At 47.2% G+C, this 24,868-nt stretch overlaps 1 protein-coding gene across 1 annotated transcript in view; it reads right to left on the reverse strand.

The window, feature by feature from the left end:
- Positions 1-24,868, reverse strand: part of TGM3 (transglutaminase 3) — an 84,620-nt gene that overhangs the window by 27,930 nt on the left and 31,822 nt on the right. The window contains exons 4-8 of the mRNA XM_021709492.1: positions 2,026-2,145; positions 1,649-1,683; positions 1,375-1,577; positions 782-1,021; positions 118-236 (exon numbers count right to left, since the gene is read on the reverse strand). Of these exons, the coding sequence (XP_021565167.1) occupies positions 118-236; positions 782-1,021; positions 1,375-1,577; positions 1,649-1,683; positions 2,026-2,145 (717 nt within the window). The remainder of the gene's footprint in view (positions 1-117; positions 237-781; positions 1,022-1,374; positions 1,578-1,648; positions 1,684-2,025; positions 2,146-24,868) is intronic.

The raw sequence follows: 24,868 nt of genomic DNA on the forward strand, positions 1-24,868 counted from the left end.
AATACATAGAAGGGCAGACAAATGGAGAGATGTGGGACCATCCACCGATCTGTGGGGCAAACTGTGAGTTTCTTGGGCAATAAAGACATTACTCTCAACCACTTTATGAAACTTTACCTGTCCAAAGTTCCAGCCAATCATGCTAATTCGATTTGTGCTTCCCACATAGATGATGCCGGCATCTTCCTGAACATACTCTTCTCTCTCAGCATGGTTACTCATAAAGACGCTATCCTCTGTTCAATATAAAAAAGCAGACACCAGGGGCTAGAGTCCTACAGAGGACTGTAGGGATCATTCTTCCTACCCCTCCTAGACTGGCCTGGGGACCGGAACCATCCCCGCCTTCAGTCCCTGCCTGACCCTTGGGCTGTGAAGCTCCCAACTCTAATTGTGGGAACTGTGAACTGGAAAGAGAGGCTGGGATGACCTGAGGGTCTGAAAATGAGACCCCGTGGGACTCCTGTTCCTTCTGGCAGGAAGCTATCTCCATGCTGCAGAACTGTACTCTAGGCATTGTCCCTGATGACTAGTCATGCTATGCTGTTTGTGAAAGTGATTTCCACAATAGTCCCAGAGGAAACAGCTCAGAGATAGAATGACTGCCCAGACTCAGATAACTGGTTGAGTGGCAGAGCTTCTAACTTCTAGCTTCTGTGCTCTTTCCACAGCCCACAAACTTTCCTGAATCAAACTGGAGCCTGAGAAGATCATTTCCCCCATCTCCTTTCCACGGTCATTGCTTGGATCAGGCTGAGAGTACGGGTGGTTGGATGCCTACCTCGCAGCCAGGGATTAAAGAGCAGGATGAACTCTCCAAGTTTCACAGAGGAGACACGGCCTTGGGAGGAGATCTGAGCATCCATTGTGTACCGTCCTATGGGTGCGCTAGCAGGACTGGAGATGGAGATGGTCTGAATATTGCCATTGCTGGCCTCGAGTACCGCACTCCAGCCGCCACTACTGCCATTGGAGAGTGGAAACACAGCCTTGGTCATGGCTGACTCTGAGGGATAAGGACCTGTCAAAGAAGACAGAGAATGAAGGAAACCAAGGTGTGCTGGTAGGACTGTGGGGAGAGATCAGGTTCCAATAAAGCTCTTCTGGGGGACATCATCCAATGAAGCACCGCCTGATAGCACTGGAAGTAACAGGAGAGACCATATATGCCAGATTCCTCTTGCTTTGAAGACAATGATTCTCAGGCTCAGAGACGGGGAGCAACTTGACCAAGATCACACTGGCTCAATGGCAGAGCCAAGCTACAGCCCAATGCCCAGAGATTCCAATGTGGTAACCATCACCCCTTGAACGCACAGCCCCAAGGGCCACTCAGGCATACGTGTGTGTTGGTGGAGGGGAGTGAGCAGGTACCTGTGGATACCGCAAACTTCAAGAACTCTCTAGTGTCAAGACTTCTGTTGAAGTTTATTGAGAACTGGAAGGACTGGCCTCTCCGAAGGATGGACTTCTGGCTGGAGAACTTGTCTGTGTGATGCGCCCACCGGTTGGTGCTCATCTGCCAGTTGACACTCTGGACTTCTAAAGCTATGAGACAGAAAGGAGAGCTTGAAGTCCTGGGAGGCAGAGGATGGTTGTGTGGAGAAGAGTGTAAGTTGCCAAAGGGGCAGGCTTGTCTCCTTGTTACCTTAGGGTGAGGCTAGTCAGGGCAGAGCCAAATGCCTAGGAAGAATCACATCAAAGTCCAAAGACCTTGATCCCACACAGAAAGAACATCACAACTTACTCCCAGTCAGTCTTTCCAGACTCAGATACCCAACTCCTGGGATGCAAGCTCACAGAAACTGCTCTGCCCTTTCATGCTGCTGAACCTCTCCACATACTGTTACCACTGCTGAGAGTGTCCTTTCTCCTCCACAAGATGAACTGTCATCACTCAGCTCTCGGCTTTGTGGATGGGGTCTCCAACAGAACTGGGAGGGAGAATACTTCTCTCACACACACCACCCTGGCTTGGCTTCTTTCTTGTCCCCTGTGACTCCCCGGGCACCAAGTGCCTTTTACCTCTCTCACATCCAGAAACATTGACTTCTGTATCTTGTACCTTCTCTGTACATATAAGGCCTTGGCATTGGCCACGGCCTCAGATGCTGAGAAGGCTAGCTGCGAAGCTGAGCTGCCACACTGGAAAGTGAGAAATCCCTGACCTGGGGGGATTTGCAAATGCTCACTGGCAAGAGCTGTATATAGGAGCCAGTCAAAGGCCATGAAATCCCTGGATAAGACCTTGAGGACAGAAGTCTCAGAGTTCACCCTCCCTCACTTCTTCATGATTATGGAGGTGACAGAGCCAACCTGAGAGGGTTTATGAGAGATGCCATTATGTGTGGAGAGTTGAGTGTGTATAAACCCTTTCCCTTTGGGAAATCTTCCTTCAAGTTAAGTTTGAGACGTTATGTCACCCGTTCCTCTGCAAACTGGTCTCTGTTGTTATGAGTGAAGACATAGCTACGTTGAGAGAGTGATGGCATATCCCATTGCGGCACAAGTCTGTTTTATATGTGTCCATCTTTCTCCATCAGCACGTGCCCTCTTGAAGTCTATAATCTGAAGTTCAGCACATTGCTTGACTGTATTAGGATAATGTGATAAATAAATGAATGAAGGAATAAATAAACAAGTAAAAGACTAATGTCATGAGATGACCATCCCGACTACAGCTCAAAATCTAGTCCACGAGGAAAGGTGAATATGGGACATTCTTTCCATAATCATATTAGAGCACCTGTTACTCACAGGACACTATGTGAGGCACATGTTGGGGGTGTAAAAATGTATGAGGCACAGTAATCCCAGCACTTTGGGAGGCCGCAGCAAGAGGATTGCCTGAGCCCGGGTGTTTGAGACCAGCCTGGGCAACTTGGTGAGACCTTTTCTCTACAATAAATCAAAAAATAAGTTGAGCATGGTGGTGCTTGCCTGTAGTTCCAGGAAGGCTAGGGTGGAAGGATCACCTAAGCCCAGCAGGTCGAGGCTGCGGTGGCCGGGAGCGTGCCACTGCACTCCAGCCTGGGTGACAAGAATGAGACTCCAACTCAAAAAAAAAGTATGAAATGTCTTTGTAATTCTCAAAGAGCTTCAGCAGTGGATAAGATAAGCAGAGTGATAATGAATGATGCAATAGGTAAACATAGCCTCTCCAAGGAAAGGTACATGAGAGATGCAGGCAAGAAAAAAAAATCACTTTCAGTTGCAGGAATCAGAAAAAGCTTTGTTGAAAATGCTGGGCCTTGGGTCGGGTGTGGTGGCTCACATCTGTCTGTGATTCTAGCACTTTGGGAGTCTGAGGTGAGAGAATTGCTTGAGTCCAGGAATTCAAGACCAGCCTGAGAAACATAGTGAGATCTTATCTCTATGAAAATAAAAAAAAAAAAAAATAAGCTGGACATGGTGGCGCATGCCTGTAGTTCCAGCTACTCGGGCGCCTGAGGTGGGAGAATCACTTGAACCAAGTAGTTCAAGGCTGCAGTAAACCATGATTGTGCTGTTGCACTACAGATTGGGCAACAGAGTGAGGCTCGACTCAAAAGTAAATAAATGAATACATAAATAGATAGAAAGAAAATGCTGGGCCATGAAAGGAGAAAGACTTTCATCAGGCTTCAGTGGAGCAACCTGCATCCTAGTCAATGGGAAGACAGACTCTGAAGGCACAGGAGGAGATGTGATGTTATTTGGCTAGAGCAGGGTCTCTGCATGGAGAAGAGAGAAAGGTGAGTCCGGTGGGGGCGCAGGGGCTCCCACTCAAGCAGTGTTGGAGACTGAGCAGAGGGTCACCATAGGAGCTCTCTCAAGTAAAATACATGCTCTCTGGGGGTGGTGGGCCAAATGTGCTTCTGGAGAGAGGGGCTCAGGAGGTGAGCTTGCCACCAGTTCAGGATACTAAAAATTCATTCATTCACACATCTTCTCATTCATTTAACACGTATTTATTGAAATAATAAATTAATATGTTTTGCACAAATTCAGGGAAACTAAAACATGCCCACAGCCACCAAAAACTTGTTGAATGAAAAGAAGAAAAAAGGGAGGATGGACAGAAGGAGGTGGGGGAAAGATGAGCATTTCTGTGCATAAATCTCCGGTAGAGACAGGTTGGATCTTAGACCCTTTGGCAGATGCTGAGCCCTAATGGCTGCATATAGCTGGGTTGCGAGATGCCAAGTCTCTCTAGCACAATGGCCTGAGTTTCTACCCCCGTTTCCTGCAAACCTTGCTCATGACCTTCTGTGCATCCCAGTCAGTTGGGATTTGACGGAAGTTTACTCTCTGTCTTGTTTAAGAAAAAAGAAAGGCTCCATGGAACCTGTGGTTTAAGGCTGCATGAACCTCCCCAGAGATTCTTCACCAGCCTCCCAAATCCCAAAGGACGCACATCCTTCTCCAGATGAAGCTCACTCTAGGCCACGAACTCTTTGAGAGCAGAAGGTGTGCCCCAGATGGCCCTCTACCCAGCACAGGGATAAGGAAAGAGTTGGGGGAGGGAGGAATTCGGCATTTCTACCTGATACCTGCCTCTCCTCCACAGACCCACACCCTCTTGGCTCTACCAAAACTTACTCACTGCTTGCTGCGGCTATGCTAATAGTAAAGGTCTCTCCCTTTCACCTCAGAGACCAGCGGCTTGTCCTTAGGAAGAATGACAAGAAAAGACTGAGCTTCAGGGTGCAGACAGACACCATCCCTCCCACAGGCACATGCATGACCCACTAAGTCAGGTCCGGGGTGATTGCAGTGGTGTTGATCACAGTATTAGCTGAAGGTTACTTGGTATCTGTGCATCAGCCATCATACCTTAGCCCATTAACTGCGTGAGGTGGGCACATGTAATGCCCTGTTTTTCAGATGAGGAAGCTGAGGTGGGGTGAGGTCAACTATCTTGGTCATAGTCATCCCTTTCCCAAGTGGAAGGCTGCAGGCTCCAGAATCCACACTCACCACCTCTGCCTCCCTGGACACCAGGTGTGAGCCCCAGCAGCACCAAGAAGCCTTGCTCCCCACCAAGGTGACTGCAGGATATGCAAGACTGCTCTGGGCTGGAGGGGGTGGGGAGGGGAAGTGGGCTTATATTTGTCATCAGCCTACTTTATGTCAACTGCTAGTGGCAGTATACAGAATACGTGTCATCTTGAAATCTTACAGCAGGAAACCAAACTCAGCAAGACAAAGTACCTTGTCTGAAGTCTTATACCTAGTAACAGCAGAGCAAAGCTTCTGAGCCCAGGTGTGACATATTAAGAAGTGTATATTTGGGGCTGGATGCAGTGGCTCACACCTGTAATCCCAGCACTTTGAGAGGCTAAAGCAGGAGGATTGCTTGAGCCCAGGAATTTGAGACCATCCTGGGCAATATAGCAAGACCTCGTCTCTACAAACAATTTTTTAAAAATTAACTGGGCATGGTGGAGTGCTCCTGTGGACCCAGCTACTCGGGAAAGCTGAGGCAGAAGGATCGCCTGAGCCCAGGAGATTGAGACCGTAGTGAGCCGTAATTGTGCCATTACACCCCAGCCTGGGCAACAGAGCGAGACCCCTGACTCCAAAAAAAAAAAGAAAAGAAAAGAAAAACAAAAAAGAGAATTATATATTTGGTCTCTGTTTTTTCTTCTAAAACCCTGGGAATCTCTGAAATGGTAGGTGTTTTTTGTGGGGATGGTATGCTGGGGGCTTCTAGATAACCTCAGAATGGGTGTTGGTTGCTAGGGGAATCAGTCACATGATTGGTGGCTTGGGACTTTCAGACCCACCCCTCCTCCCCACCTCTGGGGAGGGGAGAGGGAGTAGAGATGGACTTGACCACCGACTGATGATGTCATCAATCACACCTATGTGAGGAAACCTCCATAAAAACCCTGAAAGGACAGGATGGGAGGAGCTTCCAGGTTGGTGACTCTGGAGGTTCCTGAAGGGCAGGGTGCAGGAGGGGGTGTGGAGTTTCTGTGCCCCTTCCCTACACCTTGCCCCGGGCATTTCTCCATCTGACTGTTCTTGAGTTATATCCTTTTATAATACACGGGTAACCTGTCTTCCTGAGTTCTGTGAGCTGTTCTAGCAAATCTTCAAACCTGAGAAAGGGGTGGCAGGAACCTTGGCTTTATATCTGGTTGACCAGAAGCACAAGGTGATAACCTGGGCCTGCGAATGGTGTCTGAAGCGGAGGTGGTCTTGTGAGACAGAGGGGTGTGTGCACACCTTGTAGGGTGTATGCTAATTCCAAACATACAATGTTGGAATTGAGTTGCATTGTAGGACACCCAGTCGATGTCCACTGAGAACTGGAAAATCGTGTGGTGTGGAAACAAAGCCCACACATTGGACGGCTAGAAGTATCATGAGCAGACTGGAAAGAAGCATAGTGCTTCCTTTTCATCAGGCCTTACTGACCCTACCCTGGTGCTGTGGCCTCAGTTCTCCTGAGAGGGGGTCCCACACAGAACCCTGAGTCTGGAAGGTGCCCAGGTGGTGAGGGATCCTCATGATACATCAGGAGGCTGAGGTGGGAGGATCATTTGAGCCCAGGAGGTAGAGGCAGTGAGCTATGATTGCACCACTACACTTTGGCCTGGACGACACTGTGAGACCCTGCCTCTACAAAATAAAAAATAATAATAAAATCATAAAATAAAATAACTCATGCCTGTAATCCCAGCACTTTGGGAAGTTGAGGTGGGAGGATTGCTTTAGCCCAGGAATTTAAGACCAGCCTGGGTAACACAATGAGACCTCTTCTCTACAAAAAAAAAATTTTTTTTTAATTAGCTCGGTGTGGTAGTCATGTGTGCCTATAGTCCCATCTACTTGGCAGGCTGAGGTCGAAGGCTCGCCTGAGCCCAGGAGGCATTTGCATCCTGACAAAGAGGAGAAATGAGCACCTGGAAGGGTAGCACGTCTTCCAAAAGGGCAGTGTTCATGGCAGGGGAGCACAGGCTGCCCTTGTGCCCTGAGTGGGGCTGCGGGCTGAGTGTGCACTCATAAAGCTTCTGGTGGGGTTTCTGAAACCATCTTCCTTCCACCGGCTGCCTCTCTCAGTCACTGCTTCATCCCTGAACCCAAGGATTGCTCTGCTGGCCCCAGGATCCAGGATCTGATGATCCCGTTTCCCCCAGCCCCACTGCCCCCGACAAACCACTAACCATAGCCCACTCCATCAGAACATGTGGAAAGGGAAAGGGAGAAGGTTCCCAATCAGCCAGGGTCTTCTCGAGTTTACAGCCTCCTGTGCATCTGTGAGCCTTGGGGCTGTCTTCTGCACCAGCCTGGGGAAGGAGGAGGTGATGGGAGGGTCCCGTGATCCCTGCAGGTTACACACTTGGAAAACATTGGAGGGAAAATAATCTTTGGAGACAAAGTTTATACTCCAAGCCCTATCCCAGAAATGAGGACACGGCCGGGAGAGGTGATTCTCCATGGTTGGACGCCACTGGGCTTCCGCTGTACAGCTCACCTTCTAACCCCATGCCACCTCCCTCGTCACTGCCTAGCTTCAGTGTCAGCACTGGGGACACCTCTCAAGACTTTTTAATTTTTATTTTTTGAGACTATCAGTGCCACCAGCTGTCCTAATGCGGCAGACTGCCAAATATGTGTCTATCCCGATGTCACTCACTCTTCTCCTGGTAATGAAATTTCCCATATTAATCGGTCTTATGTTCCCAGGCTCCTTTGTGGCTGGGTGGTCGTGTGAGTATGTTCTGGCCAACGACTCAGGCAGAAGTTATATGTATTGTCTTTTCGGAAATCCCTCTTTTTAAAAATTGAGGAAAAATAGACATAGCATCAAAATCACCATTTTTTAATCATTTTAAAGTGTACAATTTAGTGGCATTTGGTACATTTACAATGTTGTGCAACCATCTCCACTACTCAGTTTCAAAACTTTTTCATCACCCCCTAAAGAAACCCCCACGCCCATTCCTTCCCATTCCCAGCCCCAGACAACCACTATGCTACTTTCTGTCTCTATACATTTGCTTGTTCTGGACATTTTGTATACATGGGACCACACAGTATGTGTCTTTTAGATCTGACTTCTTTCACTCAGTAAATTGTGTTCAAGGATCATCCCTGGGGGATGTATTGGGGGATATATCAATAGTTCACTATTTTCTTTTTGTAGAGACAGGGTCTTGCTACATTGCCCAGGCTTGAGTGCAGTGGTGTGATCATAGTCACTGCAACCTTGACCCTCTGGGCTCAAGCGATCTTCCCTCCTCAGTGTCCTGAGTAGCTGGAATGACAGGAGTGCACCACCATGCCTGGCTAACATTTTTGGTATTTGTGTAGAGACGGGATCTTGCTATGCTGCCCTAGACTGGTCTCGAACTTCTGGGCTCAAGAGATCCACCCGCCTCAGCCTCCCAAAATGCTGGGACTATAGGCCTGATCCACCTTGCCTGGCGCATTCTTTTCTTATGGCTAAATATTTTTATATTTGTTATATTGATGACAAATCATTGTCATCAATATAACAAATATAATATATAACAATGTATTTATTTTAATATAAATTTTATTATAAGATTATGTTTTATATACATATATAACAATATAACAAAAATTATGAATAATTGTATATTTATTATATTGATAGACCATATTTTGTTTGTGCATTCATCAGTTGATATACATTTGGGCTGTTTCTACCTTTTGGCTATTGTGAACAGTGCTGCCGTGAACATTCACATGCAAGTATTTGTTTGAATTCTTGTCTTCAATTCCTTAAGAATATCTCTTTAAAAAAAAAAAAGTGGCAAGTACCCTTTGCTAATCTTCCTCCTTCTCCTTTCATCCCGCTGTCTGGAGTGTGGGTGTGATGTGTTCAGAACTTTAGTGGCCACTGCAGACCATGAGGGGCCATGTCCTAGGGACAGCAGAGTGGGAGCAGGACAGGGCCGGGGCCCTGAGGACCATGCCACTGCTTCACCTGCCCAGAACTGCCTGCATCCAGACCTCTTGTGTATGGAGGAAACAAATTTCTGCCTTATTTTTTCTAAGCTATTGTTTTGGGGGGTTCAGTGTCAACCACAGTCAAACCTAATCACACATATCTGTTCCTATGACCCCTGTCCACTTATTCTGTGGGCCGCCTTTGGTGGGGGCCACAAGAGAAGCACATGAGTTGCTAGTTGGCTGTCTCAGTCCTTGTCAGCCTGGCTCTGCCATCAAATCACCTGCAGCAGTCAGGTGAGAATGACTGGGCTGTGACTGGAACCCTTACATCCTATTCCTGGGAGGCCCACCACGGCATGACTGATACTTTAGTGGCTGGGACTCCCCTGCTGCCTCTCCCCTTGACTCTACTTTCACTCTCTTCTCTAGACAAAGATGCATTTCCTTTTTTGAGTCAGGGACTCACTCTGTTGCCCAGGATGCAGTATGGTGGCACGATCACGGTTCACTGCAGCCTCGATCTCCTGGACTCCGGCAGTCCTTCTGCCTCAGGCTCTGAGTAGCTGGGACTACAGGTGCATGCCATCACGCCCAGCAAATGTTTTGATTTTTTTTTGTGGAGATGAGAACTCACTATGTTGCCCAGGCTGGTCTTGAACTCCTGGGTTCAAGCGATCCTCCTGCCTTCCTCCTGGCCTTTCAAAGTGCTAGGTTTACAGGCGTGGGCCAATGTGCCCAGCCAAAGATGCATTTTAATCTTAAAGATGTCTAAAGTCAGTTAGGGTTGACAGAAATACTAAAAGTCATCTAGCTGAGTGGTTTTCGAGCTCTTTTGATAGAAACACAGTAAGAAATCCATTTAATATCGTGTTTACATATCTGGATCTATAACTGACACAAAGTGACACAGAGGAATACTAATGCTTATGACATAAAATATACTCTGATATTTTCTGCTGTTTCCACTTTTTGTAAATTGCTGGTCACAATTCACTAAACTGATTTCACAACCTGCTAATAGGTAACAACTGGCAGCTTGAAAAATAGTGATGTAATCCAATATGCCTACATTATAGGTCAGAAAACTGAGGCCCTGAAAGGGGACGTCATCTGCAGAGGTCACTGAGCTGTTTAGAAGCAGATGTTGGCCCAGAAGCCAAGTCTCAAATCCTGGTCACCGGAGGACTGTACATAGTTCCCAGTGTGGCTCCCTCCTCCTTGCCCCTGGACACCAGCAGCAACTCCAGCTCCTGGCCAGCCCCACCTCTGGCTCCAAGGACACAGGTGTTTTCCTGCTCAGCCCCTACCCATCTCTCTGTTCTCTCTTTCTAACCTGGGCCATTTTCTTTTCCCTTCCTCTGCATATTCAGACATTCCCAATCCCTGTGCAGCACAGGTGGCACCACTTTATGGTACCCAGGCAGAGTGAGGGGCTGGTGAGCTCCCTGGGACAAAGAGGAAGGAATCCTGGACCAGTGGCCTGGACAGGCTGAGAGGACTTGGGCAAGGATCTCAATGTCTCTTAATTGTACTCCTGTAGAAGGGGCATAGTGAGACTTGGACATTTTCTCTCTTAAGACTGATGTTGGGATCTGGGCCCATCGCTAGCACTGGGGCCCCTAGAGGATGTGGGGAACAGATGCTTTGAGATCCCACCTATAATGGCAAAACCATCACAAGAGTGGAGAAGGGTTTGAGCTTTCTGTGGGACCTCTTAGGTGCCAGACACCAAGCTAAGCATTTCACTGGCATCACTTTGAGAGTCACACAACCCTACAATAACATTATGCCCATTTCACAGATGAAGGATTTGGAAGTCCAGTCAGGTGAAGTCCCCTGCCCAATATCACAGGCTCAGGCCAAGCCTGGACTCAAGCCCAGACTGGAAGCCAAGTTTGCCTGACCAGATATGACTCCAACCTGCTGTCCTGCAGCCAGTCAAGGTGACTGTGGTGGCAGTGACTTGGGCATAGTACCTAGAAGCTGTTAGAGAGAAGGGGCTATCCACAGGCTACTCCCTGCCTAGACTTCCTATGGTTGGGGTGAGAGCAGAGGAAGGAAGTTCTCCTTGGCCCGCACCCTCCCAAAGAGAGTTTAGAATCTCTGAGACCAGGGGCTTTCAGTCCTGTCCCCACCAAAGCATCACCTGGAGAGTGTTATATTGGTCAGAGCCCCATCTGAGACCAATTACATTAGAACCTTGGGCCTAGGAACACCCTTGAGATTTTGTGAAGCTCTCCTTGCAATTCTAACATGCAACCAGGACTGAGACTCACTACCTTAGGCCTACAGACCACTTACACTTATCAAAGCTCTTCCACATTAATTATATGGCCTGAGCCGGCAGCTCTGAGGGGGAGGGAGAGGAGGAGTCACCATCCTCTTCCTACAAATAGAAAAGTAGCCGGGCTCTGTGGCTCAGCCTGTAATCCCGCGCCTTTGGGGGGCTGAGGTGGGTGGATTGTCTGAGCCCGCGGGTTCGAGACCCGCCTGGGCAACTTGACGAGACCTCATCTCTACAATAAATCAAAAATCAGCCGGGTGTGGTAGCATGCACCCGTAGTTCCAGCTACTTGGAAGGCTGAGGTGGAAGGATCGCTGGAGCCCAGCAGGTCGAGGCTGCGGTGGCCGCTCCCGGCCACCGCACTCCAGTCTGGGCGACAGAGTGAGACTCCAACTCAAAAAAAATAAAAAATAAAAAAAAAAGATAAGTGAGGCTTAGAGAGTGGAATGCAGGCATCTTCTGAGCCCATCTTTCAGTCCCTACTGAGACCTTGGGGACTTGCTCTCTCTGCTCCTAAGTGCATTTCCTAACATCAGTACACACCCCAGCCAGGCATGTAGGCCCTGGCGAAGAGAATGATTGGTTGTCCCATCTGCAGAACACAGCCCTGCAGGACGGAGGCAGCACAAAATTATCTGAGGTGAACAAAAGGAGCACACGGACACAAGAACTTTGGGCCTGGGAAGGTACAAAGAGGGATGTACAAAGAGGGATGGGTGAGGCTAGGGAGACTCTTACTGGAGAGGGTCCCCTGGGAATTACCCCTGGTGAGAAGGTGGAATTCATCACACAGGGTTTTTCTTAAAATCCCAATTCAAGAAGAAAACAGGCTCATGGAAGAAATTCCCAAGTAATAATGAGGTGGGTATCTATGAGATGGCTACCGCAATAACCCATTTAGAGATGAGGAAACTGAGACACACAGGTTAAGCAACCTTCCCAAGACCACCCAGTTCACAAGGGATGGAGCAGAGATTCAATCCAGAGAGTGATCTGGGTTTGTACTCTAATCCTTCATCCATCTTGCTTCTGCAGACAGTCCTACGGTAAAAAAAACCTGAAGTATGGGCAGCCCTCATTGCAGGCGGGATGAAGGTATTGGCAGGTCTGTCTGTGACACACAGGGAACAGCCACTTCCTTTCCAGCCCCAAGTGAAAGGAAGGGGCAGATAGGGCTGGGCAGAGAGGAGGCAGCTGGTCCTCAATTCAAACACTGAGGGGCTGCAGACACAAGACTCTGAGCCCAGTGGGGAGGTCTACATAGATATTGTACTGGTCCAGGTGGCAGAAACAAGACCGTAAGGAGAGCTCAGGAAGCTCCTAGAAGATTTTCAGAAGAAAAGGAGGCAGGAGCCCAGGAGGGATTCCTCACTGCTTTCATGGGAGAAAGAGCAACTGATATCCCAGCTTCAAGAGGACCACGGGCCCAAAATGTTACAGGACCTTTGGAGAGTTGGGAAATGAAGCCCAGAGAGGATAAGTCCCTGAAGCCAAGGTCAATGTTCTGCCCAGCAAGTAGATGGCAGGAAAGTCCATCAGGACAGTCAGCAGTCACCAACACAAAGCTTCTGGTCTTTTGAAGGCAGAGATCTGGGGTTCAGGTTTGTACCCTGAGGACTCTGCCTCTAACCCAGGGCCTCCAATTTTCAGGAACGATGCTTCCCTTCCACCCGGGCCTCACATCTGTGCCGACAACCTGTACTCCCTGGGTTGTGTGTACTCCCTGCCATGTGTGCAGATCACTGCCAGGCCTCTACCACCTTCATTCCCACCCACGGCCCCGGCGGCCCACTCCACCATGAGGCAGAATAACCGAATCCCCTCTGATTCCAACAACAGACTTAAATTAGGAACCCGACACAAAGTCCTCTCAAACTAGCACACATGTGACCCTGCTAATCCCCTGAGTCACACCTGCCACACTGACATTTATTTTCCTGTCCCCTCTGCCCAGAACACTCCTCACCCCACAAAACCACTTCAGATCAAGCCAACTCGTCATTCATGACCAAGTGCCACCTACTCCTAAGGGCCTTCCCCGGCAAGGTGCATCTCCTCATCCTATCGGTCCCTGTAGTGGTTTATATTTGTCATGACGTCTAATGAGCATCCGCCTTGCATGTTACTTACCTATGAACTGGTGTCACAAAGCAAAATCAGACTGAAAGCTGCCTAGGGCAGAAAGTGCATCTCATGGATCTGTTCCCCATGGGCACAACTCCTTCCCCTCAGGTGTTCCATGAGTAAATTCATCGAACTAAGAATCATTGACTAGGCACTTCCTGGCTGAGTGACTAGGAGCTGAGCTGGGGACTGCAGGTGTGACAATTTTCAGGGATTGAATGTATTCATCTGTCTCACCTCCACCTTTTTAAAGATCGATTTTCTTCTTTCTGTGACCTTAGCACAACTCTGGTTGCTCTACAGAGGCCTGTCCACCATGGCTCACAGTGGGCAGGCTGTTCATGGGGGTCCACGGAGGTCCTGGGTGGCAGGGGGAGGGCACACATGCTCGGGGACTGGCCACGTGCCTGTCTGCTCCCTGCCTCTGGTTTCCTTTTGTGGAGAGAGGAAGGTCAGTCCTGGAAGGGACCTCAAAGTGCATCTATTTCAAGTCCCCTATCTTGCAAAGCTGAGGCTTGGGAGTGGCAGGGAACACACAAGCAGTTGGCAACAAAGCTCAAATGAGAAACCTGTGTCCCCAGTGTCAAGTGCACTTGTGTATGAGCTCAGGTCTGGTGGCAGGATACACGGGGAAGGGCACTGCTGAGACCCAGTGGGGCTCTGCCACCGACTCACTGTGTAGCCTTGGTAAGGCTCTGCCCCTTCTCTGCCTCAGCCTCCTCTGGTGGGGAAGGAGGTGGGCTGGATGACAGCTGACATCCCCTCCTGCTAAGGGCTGCAGGATCCAGATCCCCTCTGCTCAGCATGCCAGCTGTGTGGTATATCCTTGGAAGGAAATGGGAGACGCGGAGGGGGCCCATTTTTGCAACCCCTGCCCTGGTCTTTGCGCTTTCTGAAGTAGTATTTGCCTTTTTCATCTGTCTCCGTGATTTCTTTGGCAAACCTTCTGGCAGCCCTCAATGCCATTCACCATATTTTACAGGTTTGACTCATGTCTTGTTTGGGTTTGGCGTCCCTGCCAACCCACTAGGCTGAGCACACATGACAGACAATAATTAACATGCTGCATAGCAGGGGCGCTGATTAACAAAGGGCCCAAATCCTCGACAGTAACCGCAGAGCCAAAGAACCTGAGCTTCCTGTTGCTTCTTGTCACCCCCAATCCCTACTCCTCTGCTGCCCTCCAAGGGACCCGGAGGACCTTGTAGCACAGCAGCTCCTGCTCCTGGGAGTTTAAGATCATCAAGTCACTTGCACAGAGGCGGCTGGTGCTTCCAAGTGTAGTTAACCTAGAAACGTTCCAACCATGCGGATGGTTTCCTTCCAAGCAACTTTCATGCTGTCACTCTCTCATGCTCTTTTAGCTCCGAGACACGCTTTTCTTTGCCCACACTATTGACAGCTGGGCTAAACAACACCGAGGAACACGAGAAGCAAGTCCCATCTGGCCTGACTTTATGGGTGGCAACCCATGTGTAACAGAAACACCAGCAAGGCAAAGTGTGTCCTCTAAGGGTACGAGACCTCCAGCTGCAGTGAACTCCCTGGCCTTTACCCAGAACTCCATTCTAGTCATGTTCCACCCTGGAAATGTGCTAAAGGGACAGACAGCCACTGAGAAAGAGCTGCCTCTGAACAGAACCCTAGAATACCAAGTCCAGCCTTCAGAGTCCCCAAGGCAGGTAGCTATCTGGTGGACACTCTGGCTTCACAGGCTGGCCCGGGGGAAGTGCGGGCTTCCAGCAAGGACCTTGGTGGGGAGGATGCCACACACTCACCGGCCATGTTTCGCCTTCTTCTGCCTCTCTTCGGGCTCCTTTGGGAATGACACAGACAGTGTCAAGAGACAGGCTGCCGGGGATCGCCTCACCATTTATAGAAGTCTCTCCTACACACCCCAATTAGAATTCTAATGAGGTGGGCGAGGCACCAGGTCATTCCTGTAGTGCCTGTAAACGTTTCACTTACGACATCCTTGTCACCCAATGGAAGGGCATCATGCTTGTGCAAGACCAGCTTGGGCAGAAGTAGGGAGATAAGAAAGAAACTTGAATAGTTTGCTTTTATGGTTTTTAAAAAAAGATGAACAATTTCCTGGATTATAGGGTTTAGAAAATGATGCCATGCTTTTCTCGAAGTATCTTGTCCAGAGCTGATGCTGGGAAGTTCTCTCTGGGCCAAGGAAGCATCTCAGCAGAACCCAAAAGGAGAACATCCTGAAGTCCTTTCTCACTACACACCTACATCAGCACCTTCCATTTGCACTGGGGCTGTGAGACACACCACAGCTTGTTCGTTCAGGGTTGCAGTGCAGCCGGAAGAGCATTTGATTTGGAGTTAGAAGCTGTTGGTTCCGATGCTGGCTGGGCCCCGGGCCATCTCGTACCCTGGAAGCCTGGCAGCCTTGTGTGTGATTGGGGATGAGTATGCCCAGCCCTCTCCACTCCCAAAGTCGTGGGCACAATCCCATAAGGTGATGCGTGTGCAAAGTGCATGTATATGTGCCGTGACGGATGAGACCCTGACAGCATTCAGACCTGAATAGCAGTTTGATTTCAGACTGGGGGGAAACTTCCTTTGATGAGGCAGCAGGAGCAGCCTCTGACCTTCTGATTCTGCTGTGTGCTCTCTCAGCCTGCAGGGCAAGTCACTGACCCTCTCTGGGCCCTGCTTCCACATGGGTTAATAGAAAGGGTGTGGAACTGACAGTCTATGTTTTATTTTTTTGTTGCTTGCTTGTTTTTAAGGGGATATGTTTTCCCAAAGATCCTATGATACATGTCTATCAGTATCAAGGTTTCCTGTGATAGACAAGGGAGTTAAAAATTTTTAAAAAGTAGTGCTTCAAGGATTCATGACAGAACAGAAGCTTCCCAAGGCTGCCCCCAGCACTGGAGTGCAGAAGCAAGACTGAGCTCCATGATGGCAAGGCTGGGTCTTCAGGGAGAAGTGGGAATGCTGGATCTGGAGAAAGATGGACAGACAGGCGGCTTGGAAAATTGAAAAAGAAGAATCTACATCCTTTCTTCATCCTCCGGGCTTCCTCTGGCTTTCCTGCACCTCAGGACCTCTATCAAAATGGGTCCCCGTGTGCTGCAACTATCTGCTCATGTCTGTTCCCATCCCTGGATTGAGCTCCTTGAAGGCACAGGCTGCATGTTCTTCTCTTCTTCTTAGAACCTAGTGCAGGATTTGACACATCACCAGGACGCACATGTTCTTTAGTAACTGAATCAGTCAGTTCCAGTAAAGGTGGGAATAGTTAACTACCCCTGATGTGGTGCTTACCGTGGGCAGACACTGGCTAGACACTTCACAGATATTAGCTTTTCCCATCTTCCTAGCAACCTTATGACACAGGGTGCTCATGTTTTTTTTTTTAATGATAGTTAGATGCCATGAAGTAGGTGGCAATGCCTTAACCATCTGGGTATTGTCAAGGGAATGCTAACCTTTTCTCCTTTCATACAATACAGGCGCTAACGTTACTGCTATCTTACAGGGCACAGATTAACTGGAGTCTATCCAACCCTGAGATTCGTACCCATATGTAAACAGCTCCAGAGCCTGTTTGCTAAGCCTGGAGGTCGGCTGCCTAAATACAATGGGAGCTCAGCATTTCCCAGGTCCCCTGGCTCTGCACCCATGTCAGGCAGGATGGAATCGTGTTGGCTCTGGCAGATGACCAAGAAGGGAGCAGAGGATAGAGAGGCGTAGACAAGGAAACCTGGCCTGAAAAAGGTTCAAGTGTGGTCTTGGCCTCTGCTATGGCACTAGTTAAGACCCGGGCAAAGTCTCATCATGCTGAGTCTGTCCTACCAGAAAGTTCAAGAACTACTACGTGAACTGAATGGGCTGAACAATGTGGAAGTGCCCTGTTTGCTCTCAAGTGTGATATCAAGAAAAGGAGGATTTCACTTGCTGCTGCTGCTGGTCTGAAGCATAGAAAAATCGGACCCTGGACATTCCTTTCAATGACTTGACCGGGAAACCTGCAGAGGGGACAGTCAGGCGGTGCTGCCCTTAGAAAGGAACCCGAGGATACACAGACCTGCGTCCAAACTTTGGCTCTGCCAAGTCACCTCACAGATCAGACCCTCTGTTCCCTCCTCCATAAAACTGAGGTAGGATTGCTGTGAGAAACAAAGGAGACAGTGACTAGAAAGTGCTCAGCACAGCACCAGACACAGCCCAGTATAAAAAGTGAGTATTGATAATACTATATCATTATCCTTACAGGCCCCAAATGTCACAGATTTGCAAGGGGGTCTACGGGTTTGGACAGTTGTGCCTGACCGCTGACTGCTTGGTCTTCCCTTGGAAGAGTCTGTAGCTAATCAGCCTTGACCTCAGTGTGGTGTGGTGGTGTAGAAAAACACCCCTAGTTGGCTTCAGGAGACCTGGATTCAAAGCCAGGCTTTGTGGCTTGTCCACTGTGTGAGCTGGGTTGAACCTTTTCACTCCTTTGACCCTCAGTGTCCTTATCAGACCAGTCACCACTTTCCAGAGCTGTCGGGAGGCTCCAAACCAGGGTGCCGTCATGGCTGTGGCGCTCCTCTGGAGACAGGCCAGTGCTACACAGACCCCATAGGCAGCTTCCCTTTTCTCCTCCAGGATCCTCCAGCCAGGCTCCCTGCAGCCTTTTAACTGACCAGCAGGAGAGGCCCGACAGGAGTCTGCCCTGAGTTGACTTAATGTTAGCTACGGGAAGATTGCGCCACGGTTGCGGCCACGGCCCCAACCTTCAGGCAGACTGTAATTTACACGCTGTGTCACAATTTCAGCTAAATGATTTTCAAGTCATAGGTGGAGTCACCCAGATGCACACAGGATGAAATTCCTGCTTGGCCACATGCTGCACCTCAGACTCCAGTGAAGATGAAACATGCAAATGTGGGCTTTTAAAGAGAGGCTAATTGATCACTTGCCTTTTTTTCTCCCTCTAATTAAGGGACTTAGGGTGGCTAATGATTTCCCAACATGCATAGAGGCACAGAATCTTAGAAGAAGTCATCCAGCCCCTTTCCTGATACGTATCTCCCGATAATGCCAATGATGGGGACTTCACACCTCTCAAAGCAGCCTGTACTTGTACTTGAGAAGGTCTGGCCTATGCTGGTCGGAATTCCTGAGCTCAAGCAATCCTCCTGCCTCAGCATCCCAAAATGCTGGGATTACAGGCATGAGCCACCACTCCTGGCTACATTACTTTCTTCAGTCAGCCCTGAGGAGTCATGAATCGGAAGCTTCTCACCATCTCATTGTCCTATTGATCATGTTATTCCCTTCCTTTGACAGCATCAGTGGCTTCTCCTGGCCTAAAATGGCCCTAATTCCTTAGCTTGGCAGTCATGGTCTTCCTGAATATATTCAATATTAATTCCGCTATTGTGTACTACTCTTACACGAACTCTCCTACTCAGCAAAAATGCATCCAGTCATCTTTCCTGGAGCCCGACATGATCATCCCTGCCTCTCTACCTGTTTGCAAGATGTGTCTGTCTGGGACACCCACCCTATTCCTTATGTATCTGGGTCTCACCGTCACCAAGTCCCAAAGCAAGTCACCACTCCTGAACATTCCAGGGTGTTGCTTTGGAAAGAGGATTGGTGAGGAAACAAGCTAACCTAGGTGTCAATCTCAGGGACACATTCTAACTGTAGAACCACCTTAGGAAAAGCACTTCACCTCTCTGAGCCCAAGGTTTCTCCTCTGAAAAATGAGTATGACAATACTGCACTGCCCCCCTGTAGAGCGTTGTGTGGAACCATGAGAAGACCTTCGGAAAAGCCCCTTGTAAACAACAAAGTGCAATGATTTCCCACCTCTGAGCCTTTGAACATGCCTGGTGTCACGCATCAGGCGCCTGACAATACACCATCTAACTATGTTAGTGTCATTCCTAAGAACATCCTTGGAGTGCAAGGGGCTTCGGGAGGGGATTCTGTGTGTCTGTACGGCTGGCCGCCATTCCTGATGCCAAGTTTGTGCTGAGAGTTCCACATCAGGTCACTTTGAAACCTCCCTCGGAGATTGGTATTTACCACTCCATTTTATGGGTAAGAGGCCAAAGCTAAGAAGGCCATGGAGCCTGGCGACGAAACACGGCTAACAAGTAGCAGCAGCAGGTCTGAGCTCCGGTCTGTCTGACAGCAAAGGCCCTGGTTGTAATTGTGCCTCACTGTCTCTGAGGACTCCTGTAGTTCAGGGAAACCTGCGCTTCAGGGAGTCTCTTAACTGGATTTTTTTGTTCAGGAGACTGTTGTTACTGGTCCTGGTAATGATAGTAATAATTTAAGGATGGACAGGAAAGCAGGGCTCCTTGGAGAATAATACCAGAGCCTGGACTCTCATGTGCTTATGGCCAAATTTTCCACTTCTTCCCAAACAAACAAAACAAAACCTTGAAAGAAGAGTAAATGTCTAAAAATTCCATATAACTCATGGCAGAGCTCTTTCTGGTGCTCATGTGGGACCCTGTGCACACTAAGAGACACCCAGCCCTACACAGACAAGAGGCAAGGGGACTTAACAAACTGATGACAACTAAATAATGCATACCACTTGTAGAAAGAATTCAGAGATGTGATTGATGATGATTAATGGGGATGAGGAAGAGCTGTGGATTGAGGAGGGGACCCCTCAGGTCATCCTGAAGCAAAAGATTCCTTGCAGGAGGAGCAGGGAGGGAGGAGAGCTTACGGCCCATCCTGGGAAAGGACTGCAAATGAGTTTATCTGGCGTACTCGGTGCCTGAGGACAGTGGGAAAGTGCTGGCTAGGTTTGGCTCCACCCTTTCCCGTGACAGGGATACTCAGTCCTTGGGCCTCAGAAATGTTGAGCTGTGTGCAGCCCCAGCTCACTGCACGTCTAAGGCCTGTTGGTGGAAGGTGTGTCTGCCAACTTGTCACTCAGCCATTTGTGAGCATCTAGTAGGGAAAAATCCAAATGGGTAGAAGGAAAGAAACCATAGTCCATCACCTGTAATCTCTGAGGCCCCAAGATGGAAGGCCAAGTCCTGGTTTGCATAAGAGCACAGCAGAGAACAGCCGTTACAGGGGCAGGTAACTGAGATTGCGTCAATTCTCAGAAAGGAACTGGACCAGAGAGGGCATTCAGCCCAACCTCTTGGTGTGATGGATGAGGAAACTGAGGTCTGCAGATAAATGATTTGCCTAAGATCACAGGATCACTGACCTGAGTCCCAGAGCCGGAAGAGAATCTAAGAGTCATATGTCCCACTTCCTCCTTTTACTGATGAGAACACGAATGCCCAAATAGCCTGAAACAAGAACGCAGGCTTTCCAGCTCTGAACACACTGTTTCTGTGATGCCATTCTAGTCACTTCCTTTCTTCCATTTGAGAAACACATCTTTGAAAGGCCTATGGGGCCAGGCATGCAAGGTTAGAGAAATATTTTTCGATGTTATCAACAGCAACAAATGTACAATAATCACAGAACTTTATGTTCATCATCTCACCTATTTTGTACAAGGCTCCTAGGAAGCAGATATTAGTACACTTGCTGTTTTCACAGGGGAGAAAATTGATGGCTAGACTGTCAACTCTTTAAAGGCAAGACCCCATTTTATTTTATTTATTTTATTTTTATTTTTTGAGTTGTGTCTCACACCGTTGCCCAGGCACGCTCATGGCCACCGCAGCCTCGACTTGCTGGACTCAGGTGATCCTTCCTCCTCAGCCTTCCAAGTAGCTGGAACTACAGGCGTGCACCATCATGCCCGGCTAATTTTTTGATTTATTGTAAAGATGAGGTCTCGCCAAGTTGCCCAGGCTGGTTTCGAACCCGTGGGCTCAGGCAATCCCCTCACCTCGGACTCCCAAAGTGCTAGGATTATAGGTGCGAGTCACTGCGCCCGGTCAAGATCCTATTTTATTAGTACCTTTTTAGGAAAAGTAAAACTTTCTTTTCTCTTTCTTGTTACATTATTTCTCCATATTCATTATAGATGCCAGAAAATACGGCAAAGCAAAATCAGGAAATAAACATCATTTGTATTTTTTTATACAACAGTTTAGGCTTTTAAAGGTCCTGGACTCAGATCTAAAACTCTGGATTCCAAATTTCATGTTCTTTCTTCTTCACCTCATGTTAGGCACTAATAATAAATGAGTTTCAGGGGAAAAAATGATTAGATCACATATGTGTTGCATGCTTTATGGTAACACGTCCCATGCTTTGCTTTACTTTTTGCTATCCGACAGAGTATAAGCTGCTTAAGTAAAAATGTGATTCATTAAGAAATCTGAAGGTTTGGAAAGGGGTGAAGGGCTGTCCAGAGGAGGTGGTGGAAAGGCATCAGCTGACTTGGGAATCTGCTGGCCTCTGGGAGCGCTCTCTGACTGACTCCTGTAGCCCACCCACAGGCAGATTTAGGACTAGGTGCTTCCTGCCTGGGGCATTTTCTCAGTTTACTAAAATGATAAAGAAAATTGAGGCAATTGGTTTCCACAAGCCTTGCCTCTAATGACTTCCTTTTCATGGTGCCTGAAGAAGGAATACATTTTCCACTGATATCTCAGAGAAAAAAGGAAAAATTAGAAGGAGGAGGAAAGAATTTCTTTTGAATTTTATTCATTTATCCACCCAACATTTATTATGTCACTATGGGCAAGGCACCCTTTAGACACTTTTAGGATATTAAAAACTGAACACATTTTATGGAAGATGATTTATATCAAAACCTGCAAAAGTGCTCATACACCAATGCATACACCAGAGTGGTAAATAATATTTGCTAAAGAAGTATTTTGAAAAAAATGTAAATGCTCAACATTGGGAAATTTATTAAATTGTGACAGATCCACACATAATCTATGCGGATATACAAAAGGATGACGTAGATATCTTAATTATTTAATGCTGAAAGATGTTCACAATATATTGAGTAAAAAAATTGTATATATGAACGAACATATTTAAATAAATAAATATGAATGTGATACATATACACATAGAAAAAATATATAAGGCTATAAACTAGGAACAGTGGTATGTGTGGTGTGATTAAAATATAATTTTTATTTAGTTCTGAATGCAGTTCCACATTTCTTCTCAACTTTTATGGCAAATAGTTTTATAATCAGAGAAACAGCATATTTTCATTTAAAAAAATATGACCATATTAACACAGAAAAATGTTAATGATATATTGTAATATAAAAATGAGACTTAAAAACTTCATAGCATGACCCAGTTTTGATATATCTTCAGAGCAAATATAGAAATTTTAAAAGCCTAGGATATCATTCAAGGAAATATAAATGGTTTGTATTCCCTGATTTTGTTTTGCAGTATTTTCCGGTTGTTTATAATGAATACGAATAAATTATGTAACAAGAAAGAAAAGTAAGTTTTTCTTTGTCTAAAAAAAGTATGAATAAAATAGGGCGTGTGCAAAAAGTATGAATAAAATAGGGCGTGTGCAAAAAGTAAATAAAATAAAATAAATAAGGTCTTACCTTTAAAGAACTGAAAACCTAAGAGAGACAATGAGGTAGAACTAAAATAACCAAGAGAACTCAGGAGGTTCACCTACTGAATGAGGAGAGATTCAGGAAAGAGACAATCTTGGGCCACGCCTTGGAAGATAGATATGAACAAACAAAAATGGCATTCTCCTCAGAGAAGAGGCAAGAAGCAGTGAAGCGTGGGTCTCTCTGGGGAGCAGCACGTCTGCAAGGGCGTGAGGGGACATCAGCAAGTCTTCCTACAGAGCTGCCAGCCACGCCTTGCCGTCATGCCTAGTCACTGGGCTCTCCCATACCTTTTCAAATACAGCAGCGATGAAAAAGTGCAAAGCGCACGTTTTCCATTTTGATTTGATCTGATTACATGCTGAATGAGGGGAAAACAATGGCTTCGGCAACAGAAGACATACTTATGAATGCTTTTATGGTTAGGGAATTCACTGCCTATGGGCTGAAATTTTTTTTTTAATTTTAAAGATGTGTGGTATAATTCAGGATTAGGTACATAAGTGGTCATCATACAGCTGGAGTGTGGGCCTCCCATTGGTCCTTACTTTGTCTGGTTGGGGTCAGGTACCCTTATTAATGCTATGTACCCTCCCCTTCCTCCTCTGGCAGTGATCTGCTACTGCCAATCTCTTTCATGTAGTATTAGGATAAATGTTCAGGGTCCACTTATGAGTGAGAACACGTGGTACTCAGTTCTCTGTTTCTGTGATAGATTGCTGAGTATGATAGACTCTAAATCCATCCAAGTTGCTATGAAGTCCATAATTTTATCCTTCTTTATGGCTGCATAATATTCCACCATGTATATGTACCACATTTTTTTTAATCCAGTTCACTTTTGATGGGCAGCACTGTTGGTTCCAGGTTTTTGCTATTTTGAATAATGCTGCAATAAACACGGGTGTGCAGGTATCTTTTTTGCCGAATGATTTGAGTTCCTCCAGGTATATTCTCAGAAGGGGGATTGCTGGGTCTTATGGAAGGTCAATTTTTAGATCTTTTAGAAATCGCCGCACTGTTTTCCACAGAGATTATACTAGCTTACACTCCCACCAACAGTGTAGAGGCGTTCCCTTTTCTCTGCATCCTCTCCAGCATCTGTTGTTTTTTGAGTTATGAATGATGGCCATCCTGAGTGGAGTTAGGTGGTATCTCAGTGTGGTTTTGATTTGCATTTCCTTGATGATTAGTGAGGCTGAGCATTTTTTCATGTACCTGTTGGCTTCTCGTGTGTCTTCTTTTGAGAAGTGTCTATTCATATCTTTTGCCCACGTTTTAATAGGTCTGTTTGTTTTTTTTTCTTTCAGCACATTTGAGTTCCTTATAGACACTGGATGCTAGGTCTTTGTCAGATATACAGTTGGCAAATATTTTTTCCCATTCTGTGGGCTGTCTCTCCACTATCATTATGGTTTATTTTGTTTTGCAGAAGCTTTTCAGTTTGATGAGGTCTCACTTGTCAATCTTATCTCTTATCGCATGGGCCATTAGGGTTTTGATCAAGAATTGGTTGCCTATTCCAATTCCTGCAAGGGTGTCTCCTGTGTTTTCTAAGATTCTTATAGTTTGAAGTTTTACGTTCGGGTCTTTGATCCATTTAGAGTTGGTTTTTGTGTATGGTGATAGATAGGGGTCCTGTTTCTTCTGCATGTGGTCAGTCAGTTTTCCCAGCATAATGTGGCAAGATTTCACTGGGAATTTTGGTCTTCACCAAATTGATCCAACACTAAAATTTTTTTAATTCTCAAGGATGAAGTAGGCGTTTCCCATGCAGCAGATTTAGATCTTAGTTTCATGCATCCATAAAGAGGGCTATAAATGTCAGAGGGCTAAGGCTTGTCCTGGCATAGCGTGGGCCTTCACAGGGAGGAAGTTCATAACTTTAAACTGGAAGAGCGACTTGCAATGATGCTACAGACCTTCTCTACTGGAAGACAGGGTGGATAATATGATGCAGAGGACGTTTCAGGAAATGGCTCTGGTAACCTCTCTGGAACATAAAAGTCTGGAAAGTCCAAACAAGGCCTGCTCTTGGAGACGTGGCAAT

The sequence above is a fragment of the Carlito syrichta genome, unplaced genomic scaffold (genome assembly GCF_000164805.1).
Source record: "Carlito syrichta isolate Samal-C Ts95f unplaced genomic scaffold, Tarsius_syrichta-2.0.1 Scaffold239047, whole genome shotgun sequence".
NCBI lineage: Eukaryota > Metazoa > Chordata > Mammalia > Primates > Tarsiidae > Carlito > Carlito syrichta.